Source organism: Brassica napus, chromosome A7 (assembly GCF_020379485.1).
Source record: "Brassica napus cultivar Da-Ae chromosome A7, Da-Ae, whole genome shotgun sequence".
NCBI lineage: Eukaryota > Viridiplantae > Streptophyta > Magnoliopsida > Brassicales > Brassicaceae > Brassica > Brassica napus.
This window is the reverse complement of record NC_063440.1, coordinates 1,858,359-1,873,179: the sequence shown is the minus strand read 5'-3', so window position 1 is coordinate 1,873,179 and position 14,821 is coordinate 1,858,359. Positions and strand designations below refer to the sequence as shown.

At 32.7% G+C, this 14,821-nt stretch overlaps 1 protein-coding gene across 1 annotated transcript; it reads left to right on the top strand.

Annotated features, from left to right (window-relative positions):
- Positions 1 to 10,138: 10,138 nt before the first annotated feature.
- On the top strand, positions 10,139 to 12,376 carry LOC106357723 (tubby-like F-box protein 2). Its single transcript, XM_013797410.3, has 5 exons — positions 10,139 to 10,553; positions 10,762 to 11,119; positions 11,192 to 11,279; positions 11,360 to 11,489; positions 11,561 to 12,376. Exons 2-5 carry the CDS (start codon positions 10,787 to 10,789, stop codon positions 12,144 to 12,146), a joined length of 1,137 nt encoding a protein of 378 aa, XP_013652864.2. The 5' UTR covers positions 10,139 to 10,553; positions 10,762 to 10,786; the 3' UTR covers positions 12,147 to 12,376.
- The last annotated feature ends 2,445 nt before the right edge of the window (positions 12,377 to 14,821 follow it).

Here is a 14,821-nt window from a genome sequence, read left to right as displayed (position 1 = left end):
TGATCTGTTTGTGTGTTATCTGAAATCAAAACCATCGCTTAGTTTTCAGATCTGGTTAGAAGGGGTTAACGGCAAAACGACGAGAAACATATTTTCTGAGAAAAGTTAAGAGTAAAAGTTTGATCTCATATACTATATGAGAGCACTAAACAGTATAGTCACACGAAAGACGCACTTGAAGCTGCAGTTAGGACGTATGGAGTTGAAGACTCCATATTTAACCCAAAACTAACGTCCGTAGTAACCTAGTTGCCGATTTTCCCTCTGTTTAATTTTGTTCAGCTTGTTTGGATAAAAACACCCAAATCTGATTTTACCATACTATATTGAATATAGTATAGTCGTATGCTAGTCTTTTTCCATACATGGACATGCGTGCATATATATTCTCTTCTTTGGTGAACATGCCAGATTTTTTGTAAACTTGGTTCTTACTACGGTTCTTATGTACGTTACCAATATCCTTGATCATCTCCCCCAAATTGGAAAGCATTGTTGGCATACACAGAATTAACAAGCTTATATGTTTTTGTCGAGTATTCTAAACTACGTCGTAAACATGTATAGTATAGTTACGTAATTGATGAAACCCAACCTTATAACTGATTAAATCATTTATGTGCATATACTATATGATATGTAGTATAATATAACAATTTTAGCTTTGGAGTGCCGATATTAGGCGCACGCGCCTGGAATGAGATTTCGGTCAAATTTGTGTGAAAATTGTCTCATCCGTCCTAAATTACTGTAGTATGAACATATTCTTCATTTTTTTGACTCTTATGAATATTCAGCAAATTCTCTCTAATTAAAATTGTTTTACAGACAACAATCAAATATGGGTGGAGAATAATTATGGTTTCCAATGCGATTCAATTTACATCTTGTAGCATGTAGGTACCACATATCAAATGTTATCAAGCTCTTTTTTGTTAACATTAAGTTATCAGAACTTATTAAAAAATGTTGGAACTAGATGGCATAAATTTATCAAAACTCGAACGGTATAGTTACAGTGCCGGTCCGGACTCGTGGGACGCCTAAAGCGAGGAGAAATTTTTTTGCCCCTTAACCATAATTTTTTCTTTAATATATATTAAGTATATAATCAAAATAGTACCAAATATTATTACAACTTAGAGCCGTTTAAAAAATAAAAACTTTATTTGTAGCTCATCTTTATATATATATATATATATATATATATATTTGCAGTTTCACTTGGCTAGTTTTTTTTATCTAATTTATATTAATTTGTGCAAATTAAAAAGGGAAATTTTTTTTTATAAAATAAAACAAAACTTGATAAAAATCACTTTAAATTCAATTTTAGTTTGTCAATTTTTATTGAGTTTTGATAGTCTTTTAATAAATTTTATGTTTGTCTGCATTTCAAAAGTTTCTACAAATTTACAAAAACTTACAAAAAAAAAGGAATAATAAAAAGTGTTTTAAAGGAGATTCAGCTATTCCTATCTAAACTATTAAAACAGAAGTACAAAAATGAAATAACCCTGAGTTTTCCTCAAAAATTACAACTTTATGCCGCTGAGTTAACACTGTCGTTTTATAACATTACAGAAAACGTTCTAATCCAATTTGACTCACTTTGACCTGAAATAACGCGAAACAAAACCGACGGAACCTATCTCGCGTGTTTCGTTTCTGTGTTGTAAACGCAGAGCAAGACAAATCCTAGAAGAAATTAGATGATGAAGATGCTTGATTTTCGTCGACAGCTGTGGAATCAGATGGAGATTTAAGAATCGATTGTCTAGCTCTTAAACTTGAACCGAAAGTCTAGATCTTTATCGAAGAAGATGGTGATCTGATGATATAGGAATCACAGAGAGTTTCATTCTCCATCGATACCATTCGCTAAACCAGTTGGGTTCCATTTAACTGAGTTAGCGAATGGTTTCATGCCAATAAACCAACAGTGATCTACTTTCAGTATGTTTTTGAGGAATTCAATGGGATCTATAAGGTTTTATGGTGGATTATAGAGATTGATGTTTTTAGGATTATTTGGCCGGAGCTTCCGGAGGTAGACGCGGCGGAGAAAGCAATAGTGGTGGAATTATCTGAGAAAGTAGATCAATCGAGTCATCAACACCGACAACACCAAAGTGATCGACGGAATCTCGCCATTTGAATGCGAAATCTCAATCCTCGGAAAAATCTGGCTCGAGTTTCCGTTTTTCCGTTTTTTCAATTGGGTAATATCTCTGAAACAAGTTTTGGGTTTTCTCTGTATCGTCTAAGAACCAACGCATGATTGCTCATGATAAATTATCCACCTTTATAACTTTGACGTTGAAAGGAGTGAAAATGTTGAGCTTTATTGATGGGTTTCTTCAGGTTTGGCTGGTGCTATATACATCAAAGGCGTTGCAGTTAGTAAGTACAAAAGGTGAAGTTTTATGGAACTTTCTGTTAAGTCATTACATCTGTGCTTATATAAGTTCATAGAAATGAATAGAACATTGTTTGTATAGGTATGCCGTAAAGTAATCAGAGGAGTGGTCATAAGTTCAAAGTTTTTTGTCGAGGTTTGAGGAATTGGAACACTCAAGATGTGTTTACTGCCTGATTCGGTCACAAATGAATTCTATTTTTTTTATTTACAGCTTGATGATGGTTTGGGGCTTTCATTTACTAACAAAAGGAAATTTGCCAAAGTTAGATATTTAGGTAATGTATAGATGCTTTAACTCTTTAACATACTTTTGTTACTAAAAATTTTTTAAGTCAACAAATATTCAAAACAATTACAATACAATTACGGGATTTTTGCAAAATTGACCTACAACTTAAAGTCAAACACAAAACTAACCTCTTTTTTTTTTGAAAATTGGTTTTGCCCTATTCACCCCACAAGTTCATATAATTTACGAAAATGCCATCAATTTTTTTTTTTTTTTTCGAAAATGACATTTTTACTCTCTCACCCTCATCATCTTCAAGTAATTACAAGATTGCCATTGTCATCAATACCACAACCACCATGAACAACCAATTTGAAGCTCTTACTGCTCCCAAAATCGATTTACCCTTCTTCTTTTTTCATTCATGTGAACTAAACACAACATATCTCTCACTTTCTCTCCACAATGAGCTAAAAAAACCCAAGATTTTGATTCTAAAATTTTTATGGTTCATAGAGTCATAGAAGCTAACGATTATGGGTGGGTGACTTCCGTTTGTGATTCTGTGTGCTTGGAGAAGCCTTATGTATGCTAAGGAACTTATCTCACCAATTTAAGGTATGACATCGAGTTTTTTTCCAGATCTGTTCGTCAGACGACTTACTTGGGAAGTCGTCTGGCTGTAGACGACTTACCTTTCAGTCGTCTGGCTGTAGACGACTTACCTGGAAATCGTCTGGTCCACGCAGATGTTATTTTTGCAATTGACTTTGAAATCTGTAACCTGAGACGACTGAAAGTTAAGTCGTCTACTATTGTTTGGTTTCAAAAAAAATTCCAAAGAACCTAGACGACTTACATTTCAGTCGTCATAGGTTATTTTTATATTTGACTGGATAATTTCAGAAGTTTGACTTCCCCAGACGACTTACATTTCAGTCGTCTGGCGAAAATTAAAATAATAATATTTTTTTTAAAGTAAACGACTTACAATTAAGTAGTCATAGGTTAGTTTTGCAATTGAAAAAAAAAACTTCAAGATTTAATTATACACAGACGACTTATAATTCAGTCGTCCACCAGACGACTTAATTGTAAGTCGTCCAGGATTTTTTTCCGAGATTCTGGTCAAACCTCGTAAATCCTGGACGACTTACATTTCAGTCGTCTCGTGGACGACTGAATTTTAAGTCGTCTGTATATAATTAAATCTTGAAGTTTTTTTTTTCAATTGCAAAACTAACCTATGACGACTTAACTGTAAGTCGTCTACTTTTAAAAAAATATTATTATTTTAATTTTCACTAGACGACTGAAATGTAAGTCATCCAAAAAGCCAAACTTCTGAAATAATCCAGTCAAATGCAAAACTAACCTCTGACGACTGAAATGTAAGTCGTCTAGCTTTTTTGGAGTTTTTTTTTAACCAAACAATAGTAGACGACTTAATTTTCAGTCGTCCGAAATAACAGATTTCAAAGTCAATTGCAAAAATAACCTCTGCGTTGACCAGACGACATATAGTTTAGTCGTCTAGATAACTTAGATTGAAGTCGTCCGCGTCTTCTCCACTAGTTTTTAAGTCTTCTACGTTAGTTTTTGAATAACTTGTATTTTTAAGAGTGATAAGTAACTTCAAGATATGTAAAACTCATATTTACAAAATATGTTCTCTCCCTTAGTTTTACTAAATTTGACTAAGTTTTTCAATGCAAACTTATAAAAAATATGATATGCTTTGACTAGTTACTATTGTTTGTTTCCATCTCTTACCAACATTCTTGTTTATTAAGATGAGAAAAAGGCCATTGGAGTTTATTATTGCATATGAGAGATCCAAAGATAAGAAAAAGGCTACTGAAGTCTATTATTTCATTGATTTGTAAATGTGTAAACACATTGTTAGCACATTTAGTACATCTTGGAAAACATTATTACTGATTTTACAAAAAATTCACAACTAAAAGAGTATACATGCAATTCATAAAACAGACCACAAACAAAACTATTATAGATCATTCATCTACAAAGACAAGCTTGTATTCCACTTGAGTAGACAAGACCAGACAACTTTTAAGAAGTCCAGACGACTTCTAAGAAGTCCAGACGACTTCCAGGAAGTTCAGACGACTTCCAGGAAGTTCAGACGACTTTGCCAGAAGACTTTTAGGAAGTTCAGACGACTTCCAGACGACTTTACAGGAAGTCCAGACGACTTTTAGGAAGTCCAGACGACTTCCAGACGACTAATAAGTAAGTCGTCCCAGAAGTCTTCCAGATCTGAAAAACCTGCATATTAAATCCAGATCTGAAAAACCTGCATATTCAAAAACGTTCAAATGGCTTAAAGACAGAAAAAATGAGTGGAAGATTAGATAAATCTACCTTTACAGAACACACAAAAATACATATCTAAAAATAATAGATCTACCTTTAAATTAGTGGAAGATGAGTACCAAATAATTAAAAACCTGCAAAAAAAAAAATAGATTAGTAACAAAGACATGAGACAAAATTGAAAAATTCATATAAAGTTTGGTGTTTTCAAGTCAAAGAGATTAGAGTGGGTTTGAAGAGTTTTAGTTTGGGAAAAAAGTAAGAACTTTATACAACAAGAAGTTACCAAATGAAGAAAAATCAGACATAAGAACTTACCAAAACGCTCAGAAAAATCCAGACGACTTCCTAGAAGTCCAGACGACTTCCTAGAAATCCAGACGACTTCCTGGATGTCCAGACGACTTCGTGGAAGTCCAGACGACTTCGTGGAAGTCCAGACGACTTCCTGGAAGTCCAGACGACTTTGTCAGAAGACTTCCAAGAAGTCCAGACGACTTCCAGACGACTAACAGGTAAGTCGTCCCAGAAGTCTTCCAGATCTGAAAAACCTGCACATCAAATCCAGATCTGAAAAACCTGCATATCCAAAAACGTTCAAATGACTTAAAAATAGAGAAAATGAGTGGAAGATTAGATAAATCTACATTTATAGAACACACAGAAATACATATCTAAAATTAATAGATCTACCTCTAAATTAGTGGAAGATGAGTACCATTTGATTAAAAACCTGCAAAAGAGATAGATTAGTAAGAAATACATGAGACAAAACTGAAAAATTCATATAAAGTTTGGTGTTTTCAAGTCAAAGAGATTAGCGAGAGGTTGGAGAGTTTTAGAATGATGAACATTACATTTTTGTTGCAGCCATTTGAGAGGAGGAGAGAGAATGTGTAAATTTTTCTTTATATAGGGAGACAAAAAATCCAATTAGATTAAATATTTTTGACTCAGACGACTTCCTGGACGACTTACATTTCAGTCGTCTGGTGATGAAATTAAAACAGACGACTTACATGTAAGTCGTCCAGAAGAGTTTAATATTTTTAGCGGGAAATTAAATATTTTTAGCGGGAAACTAAAATAGAAGACTTTCCAGACGACTTACAAGTAAGTCGTCTGGACGACTGAAATATACGTCGTCCGGGTAAATTATTCAACAGACGACTGAAATATAAGTCGTCCACACCCTAAACATAACCCCTAAACTTAATTATCTAATTAAACACTTCATAAAACCAAATCAAACTTGAAAAGTGTTTACTATACACAGAAATAAACACATATAGGTGAAAACTAATTTTTGACAAAAACATTTTAGTTTTCCAAAATCTAACCCTAACAATACATACAATACTACAACATATGTTTGTCAAAATCCTAAACCAAAGTATTTCATGATTCACTACTTCCACTCATCTATCTTCAAAACACATCAATTTTATCATATCTTAATTTATATCAGTTAAAACTGTTTATAATTACTTGATTTTTATTTTTTACGCATCAAAATATTTCTTTACAAGATTTATAAATTATTTTTAAAATAAACTGGTACCAGACGACTTACACTTCAGTCGTCCAGACGACTTCCAACATCTCATACGACTCAGACGATTTACTGGGGTTATATTCGTAAAAATGGCTTCTGTTTTTTTGTTTGGTCACAAGGGACTGAGCTGTAATTTCACTAGGCTTTTAGGTTAGTTTTGCATTTGATTCAAGTTTGGGTATAGGTTTAGAATTAAAATCAAGTTGTTGGTTAGTTTTGGCAAAAACTCCTACAATTACATGGCATGTTTTACAAAAATAAGACAGTAGTAGACATTATTATGCACACTGAAAAATTATACTCATATTTTTAAGTGTTTATTAAATGATTTATAGAATAATACTAAAACGTAAAAAAATATAAATAGTTATAATTAGGTAAATTTGAACATTTATAATATTTATAATAACATAAGATAATTAAAAGTATATTCATAATATTTGATGAAACTAAAAGATTAACAACATAAAATTGTGAAAATAAAAATAATAATAAATTCAAGTTTTAGCCATTTAAATTACCAATGATATCCCTCAACCTTCATGACACATCTCTCAACACCTATTTGAAATCGAATACTAGCCTTTTCAGACTCCACTATCTTTGTCACCTGAACCTTGCGGGTTGCGATCTCCGAGGTGAGATTCCAGCGTTAATAGGCAATCTGAACCATCTAAGCTATCTTAGCCTCAAATATAACTATCTCATAGAAAAAACACAACTAAAATGAAATAAATGAATGTGAATCTCACATTAATATCAAATCCGAAAAAATATATCTTATATATTAAAACAGAAGTCATGACTTCTTTTCATGTGTGATTTTTTTAGCTTGGACTATTCCTAAAAAATATCATATTTTACATAAGTTCATTATTATATATTTTAATATCTTTATCATTTTATTTGAAATACAAATTAATATATTTAAAATGTTCTAACAAAATCTTTTTAAAATCTTCTTAGAATCTTTTTAAATTTACTTTCAAAAATTAGTTAGTTTTAATTTAAATTATCATAAAATATAATTAGAAATTAAAATTGAATATAGTTCTGGTTTATAAACGAAAATTTAAATAAAATGAAATTAATTAATTTCACAAATACATTTACTAATAATTTTTAAAGATTTTTTAGAAATAAATATTTATTTTTATTTTTATTTTTATTTTTTCAAATTTGTTTTCTAATAAAATAAAAATCATGATTTTTTGATGAGTGATATTTTTATTTGGACCCTCATTTAAATTTTATATTAAATGTTACTCACTAATGCTAATATACATAATATTTTTAACTACTTTAATCATAATATATTTTATATCTTTTAATTTTTTTAAAAAAAAATTTAAAATTCTAACAAATCTCTTGAAAAAGATTATAATAAGATCTTAATTGTGATAAATTGAATATAAATATTTTCAACTAATTTTGTAATTAGTAATGAAATGTTACTAAAAGAATAAAATTATATCCTATTTTATCAATTTTATAATAATATCTATCATTTTAAAATAAAAATGTTATATTGAAGAAAATATGATAAAATTATTTTAAATTGATAAGTTAACATATTTTATTTTCATAAATATAAAATATTTATGCTAAAAGTATAATATGTTGGTAGAACGGGTTAATATTAGTAAACTATATAATACATGTATAAAAATTTAACTTATCTTAAACTTTTTAATATACAGTAATTTATTATATAAAATTAATAAACATTAAAAAGTTACTAAAAAAATCTAGCGATTTGAATTACGGATCATGATTATAATAAATTAAATACAAAATTGTTTTCATATATGTTCTTTCATGCATTAAAAAATTTAGTTTAGTAATCAAACGCAAATTCAATAAGACAAATATATAATATGCAACATATATATGTGATGATTTTAATTTACAGCATGAAAACTATAAAATTATTATATTTAGCATAATTATACAAACATTTAAATATGTGAGTAACATTAAAAAAAATGTAATAATTATGTAAAACAAATATCTATATATATATAAATGTGAAAATATATATCCGCACGGTTGCGCGGGTGGAAATCTAGTTAGAATTTTAAAACCAATCACAATGAAACAATGGAAGTATGGAACGTATATAATATGCACAATTTATAATTCAAGGTATTTGTTGTAACATTTATTGTTAACATAAAAAAAAGAATTGTCTTTTAATAATGTCTACGGATGTTAGAACATATACGAAAAAAGAGACATGTAACATAATCATGTTTCGAAGGAAAAAATGTACGATGGGTTTCGAACGTGTTTGCTCAAGACAGGAAGAGCAGTGCTCAAGACACTAGGCTAAAGTTAACTTACGAAAATTTGATGCTCCTAAAATGTAATATTCTCTGACGCCTAAAGCCATTGCTTTATGGGCTTTAGCATGATTCCCCCCCGAAAATTTATAAGATTACTATGTTACTATAGCTTGCTATAAAACACCCTGTATCAGGAATTAATGTATTTTAACCCCGACCTCCTCTCACATGATGTGAGTATACACTAAAAATATGGTGCCATAATGGGTGGCTTTGATAGAGATTTTGAAGTTTAGAATTATGTAAAGTGATGCGTCTACGTACGTATGTGATGTATGTGCTATTTCGAAACATTTCTTATTGCTGGATAAGGTCAAACAAAAAACGAAGGAGGATAAGTATGTTCAATTGCCCAACAGGCCAGTAAGGAAATGTTGTTTGGAATGAGTATAATAGATTGAAAAAATTAGTTGTGCATCCTTATATTATATACAATACACTTAGCACGAGAAAAGAAAAGTTGAGTATTGTCCATTTGTACTTTCATAATATCTAGTCTTACTTAAGTTTCTACTACAAATTTTATTTTAAAATAAAGTGTTTTCAACTCATTTTCAATTATAAAATAAATTAAAAAGGTAAAATTATTCTAAAAGGAAATAATCATATTTATTAGTTTATTTTACTCATTATTCTTTATCAGAACAGAATAAAATCGAAGCAAATAATTTATTTTAGAATGATTCAAATTGAAATAAAAATATAATAATATATTAAATGTTTTAATACTAAATTTGATGTAATAAAATAAAGTGGGTATTTGGAACAATAATATGTTGTATCAACAATATTTTTTGAGATAGATATTTTTTTATTAGATTACATTATGTTTTAATTAATAAAAAAAGGTTTGACTAAGTTTTCTATAGATCTTGATTTCTATTGTTTCATAAATAAGTGGAAAATGAACAAATACACAATACACATGAAACATTGTCATAAAAAATAATTTTAATTTATTCTATTGTTTTTGTCTAGCTTAACACCGCTGTTAACTTTTTTTGGTGGACATTAAGAGCAGTTTTCTAAAACTTTTTTAATTTGTTGGAATATAATTGTTTTTTAAATTTTTTGAAATATTAACATGTAATAGTAGTAACGTAGTTTACCGACCAGATATGGTGATGCCACATGCAGTAAGTCATTATCATTTAAAGTCAGGTCGTTCCAAATAGGCTATTTAATTGTTTGATTAATTAAAAAAGTTTAAGAGTTAAATCTTTTTCCGACCAAACTTATTTCTCTAATATTAATAATTAAATTATTTTCTTATCTCTCTCTCTTTCTATCTATCTGCCTTTAACGTTTCTTTGAAAACTATAAGAAAAAGCAGAGACTTCGGATTCCTTTTTCTTTTCTAAGAAGAGATAGAGAGAGAGAGAGAGAGAGAGAGAGGTTCGTTTTGCATCCCTGAGATCGGCGGCGGAGTTATAACGACGGTGGAATCATGCAAACGTAGTCACCAACGAAACCGTCTTTCTTCCCGGAGACAAAGAGGCAGCGATGATTGTCTCTGTTTCTTCGTTTTCTCTCTCCGATCTGGCCTCTCTGATCCGGTGAAGAAGAAGAAGAAGCTCCCCGCCGATCGAATCTTGCAGCTCCTTCTTTTCTCAGAGGAGATTTAATTTCAATCATTTCGTCGTTTGATCCATCGATTTCATCGAGGTTAGTTTTATTTTATTTTATTTTGCATTTCTCATCTTGTCCTAGATCTGTTGCATATAGTTCTTGTCGGAATATAAAGACTTGGTATGTTTGGTTTTAAGTAACGTTCTAATGGATCTTATGAATCTAATTCGAAGATCTTGTCTTTATGTCTATCAAAGTCTTACGCTTTGTCTTATTCCTAAAAGCATGATTCTTCTTAATGCAGTTTTTGGCATGCTGTAAAAAGAGAGATGTCTTTTAAAAGCATCCTTCGTGATCTGAAGGAAGTGAGGGATGGACTTGGAGGGATCTCTAAGCGAGGCTGGTCAAAGTCTTCCCACATTGCTCCTGATCATACAATGACACCATCGGAGAACATCCCGCAGAGCCCCTGGGCTTCTTTGCCGCCTGAGTTGCTCCATGAGATCATCAGGAGGGTTGAAGAGAGCGAGACCGCTTGGCCCGCCCGAGCGGCTGTTGTCTCTTGTGCTTCTGTCTGTAAATCGTGGAGAGGAATCACAATGGAGACTGTGAGAGTCCCTGAGCAGTGTGGGAAACTCACTTTCCCTATCTCATTGAAACAGGTAAAAGACAGTTTCCAAAATTTCTTCATTATGTTCAAAGGTCTCAGTCTGTTGTTTGATTTGTGAGCACAGCCGGGTCCGCGAGACCTTCCTATTCAATGCTTTATTAAAAGGAACAGAGCAACAGCTACATATATTCTCTACTATGGTTTGATGCCTTGTGAGTGATCTTTTATCTCTTTGACAAAAAAAGTTGGGTAAGTCATTGTTCTCTGACCATGATCCTTATTTGAGTTTCAGCTGAGATGGAGAATGACAAGCTATTGTTAGCAGCAAGAAGAGTCAGAAGAGCGACATGCACTGACTTTGTAATCTCACTTTCTGCCAAAAACTTCTCAAGGAGAAGCAGCACTTATGTTGGCAAGCTAAGGTAAGAAAATTACATTTGATTTTAATTAAGCTCCTTTCGCTAAACATGATCTACTTGTGTTGTTGGGATAGGTCTGGTTTTCTAGGAACCAAGTTCACAATATATGACAACCAAACAGGATCATCCACTGCACAAGCCCAACCTAAGCAAGCATCTCCTAAGTTACCTGCTACTAGCTATACCTCAGGAAGCATAACCTACGAGCTCAATGTTCTTCGGACAAGGGGACCTAGAAGGATGCATTGCGTTATGGACTCTATACCACTCTCTTCTGTTATCTCTGAGCCATCATTAGTTAAAGAAGAAGTATCTTCAGGCGAAACCAGCTCAACAGACAAAGAGAATATCTCTCCAAGCTTGTTGGATCAGCCGCTGGTTCTCAAAAACAAATCCCCGAGATGGCACGAGCAGTTGCAGTGCTGGTGCCTCAACTTCAAGGGGAGAGTGACCGTTGCTTCGGTCAAGAACTTCCAGCTTGTGGCAGACATTGACCCTTCTTTAGATGCGCTGCCTGAAGAGCATGAGAGAGTGATCTTACAGTTTGGCAAAATCGGCAAGGACATTTTCACCATGGATTATCGTTATCCTCTCTCTGCTTTTCAAGCTTTTGCTATATGCATCAGCAGCTTTGACACCAAACCGGCTTGCGAAGGTTAAAGTTAACTGCTGAGTGAAAATCCAATTATCTCTGCAAATCATCCATCATAGAAGGCCTTTCTGATCTTCTCTGAGCCATGAAAATGCTTTTTGTATTATGCTTTAAAATTGCCTATCCTAATTCACTGTGACGAAAACTTGATGGGGCTCTTCGGTGGATAAGCTTTACTGAATGTAATGATTGTTGTATCCAACGTAATATATTATAAACAGAAAGCTTTACATAACAACATATAATCTTTCACAATTAAACTGAAATGGTTGGCGCGGAATACGATTCCTGCAATCGAAAAGGCAAGCATAGCCTTACATCAAAGTAGTTTAGCTAAAGCGAGTGAAGGAGAAAAAAGATATACGCACGGTCTAGGGCCGTTGAGGTGGTTAGACAAAATGGATATCTGCAACATGAATGTATGGACAAATGTATCCCTGCGAAGAGAAACGGAATGGTTAAAGTTATCACCTCACTGCTTAGTAACCTACTCAAACAAGTTCGTCTAGACATCTAGTAAGTAAAACCTAAAGAGCAATCGTTCCAAAACTGAGTATTGGAATCTCAAAATGGAAACTCGCTAGATTGAGAAACGTCTAAGCAAATATTAATAACTCCTGCAAGAGCTACTCTGAAGAATGAGACCATCTTGACTTAAAGCTGATCATAGAACATATTTGTTCTATAATTCTCTATAATAAAAAAAAACAGAAGAAATGAAAAAAAAAATTCTTATGAAAAGTAATTTTTAAGAGAATATTAAAGAATTAAGTGTTTATCTTCATTTTCTTGGTTACCATTCAAATTATAATTCTCTCTAACAAATTAGTATAAGTTACATATAACAACAGGATTAGTAATATATGGTGTACTAACGTAGATTCCAGAAATAAGTTATTATTTAAATGGAATATAAAACAAATTTATTTTCTATTCTTGTAAAATATATGAAAAATAAAATATAATAATAAAAAAAATTATGATTAAAATTTTTGTGAATGAAATGGAGTAGTTTTTTGGCATTCCATTTTTCTAAAATTTTCAGTCTTTTTTTTAACACTGATTAAATTAACTTTCAAAGAGACCATGAAAGTTCTAACAAAGGACAGACCGTAATGGCCGAAATGGGTGATCACCCAAAGAAAAGCAAGATTTGAAAAAACTAAAAGACATTGAGCTCTAGATAGGAGAGATGTCAATAGACACTTCCGAGCCTGAGTAACAATAAAGAAAGGGGAAGCCTTGTTCCTGCAAGTCAAGTCCGAGCTTCATGCTCAATACTACGTTGTAACCATGAGGGTCCTCCTGCTGCTATATAAGAGTGATATCGTTGATCGTTAGTAACACTCTTCGCTACATCCTGAGCCACAGTATTCTTCTCCTGCACACAATGATAGAAACTCCGGTCTTGTAAATGACGGAGTCGTGCAGAAATCTCATACATAAGGGGGCTGATGTTGAATGAAACCAGAGGGATTTAGGAACGTCTCCCTAGCCAAAGTACAAGTCGATTCTAACAGAATCCTCTGTTGACGGGTATTGATCATATCACTTACAGCCCAGTGCATGGCCATAAGCTCAGCTTCTCTTTTTGTCTCTACGTTGGAGGAGGCCCGTCGACTATGAAGGATTGGTTTTCCTTTGTCGTCATGTAGGATCCAAGCAACTCCACAGTTAGCCTGACAATCTAACCAGGAAACACCAATATTGCATTTTAGGTATCCAGAAGGGTGTTTTGACCATGCCATGGTGCTTCCTTGACTGTTCTCTGAAAATTGTACCTCATCTGTCTGAGCAGAATTAAGTTTAAACCAAACCGCCGCTTCTGCTCTAGCTTTACTGAGGACCGAAACAGAGGAGTAATGTGTTTTGTCAAAGGCCAAACCATTCCTCGCCTTTCATAGATGCCAGAGGATCCAAGGAAACGAGACAGTGCCACTATCTTTTGGAGATTTTCTGTTCAGGTCCAAGAGATGATACATATTTAGGAAAACAGAGTTCTGAGAAAAACCTGCCGACGGGAGTTTGATCGAAGACCTTTCCCAAGTGTCCTTCGCCATAGGGCAAGTAAAAAGTAAATGGCAGATCGTCTCAATACCTACATTGCATACTTTACAAGCAGGATCCACCTGAATACCTCTACTACGTAGTCTTTCCATGACAGCCAGAGCACCCGAGAGAGCTTTCCAAAGGAAATGCTTAATTTTTGCAGGCGCACGGATCTTCCACAGAGACTTCCAAAGGTACTTCTCCAAAGGTGGAAGAGAAGGGTTAGAGCTACCATCTTCCTCAGAGAGGGAGGCTACAAATCTATACCCACTTTGTGAGGTGTAGATTCAATCTTTCGTGAAACCCCATTTATACCCATCTTCATGCATCCTGTTTGGCTTCAGTCTATTCCTAAACTTGACTATCATTTAAAAGAAATTGCCAAAAATACTATACTCATAATGCCACTTTGCATGTTAACACTAACCATTTTTACCTTCATTTTTAAAGAAGAAAAAATAAATTTATAACCCTAAGGTTAACTAATGTAGATTTAGGGTTTAGAGTTGAGGGGTGGGTAGGGTTTTTGGAATGTGAAATTTAGGATTTTAATAAATATATAAATAAATAATTAAAAAAATAAATATTTTAAAAAAATAGTTTCAAAAAGAATTTTAGAATTTCAAAAAAAAAT

Bases quoted from the DNA above. Each gene is read 5' to 3' on its own strand.
- LOC106357723 (XM_013797410.3), top strand. From the start codon at position 10,787: ATGTCTTTTAAAAGCATCCTTCGTGATCTGAAGGAAGTGAGGGATGGA. The intron at 11,120-11,191 runs GTAAAAGACAGT...TTGTGAGCACAG, and splicing joins TCCCTATCTCATTGAAACAG to CCGGGTCCGCGAGACCTTCC. The intron at 11,490-11,560 runs GTAAGAAAATTA...TTGTTGGGATAG, and splicing joins ACTTATGTTGGCAAGCTAAG to GTCTGGTTTTCTAGGAACCA.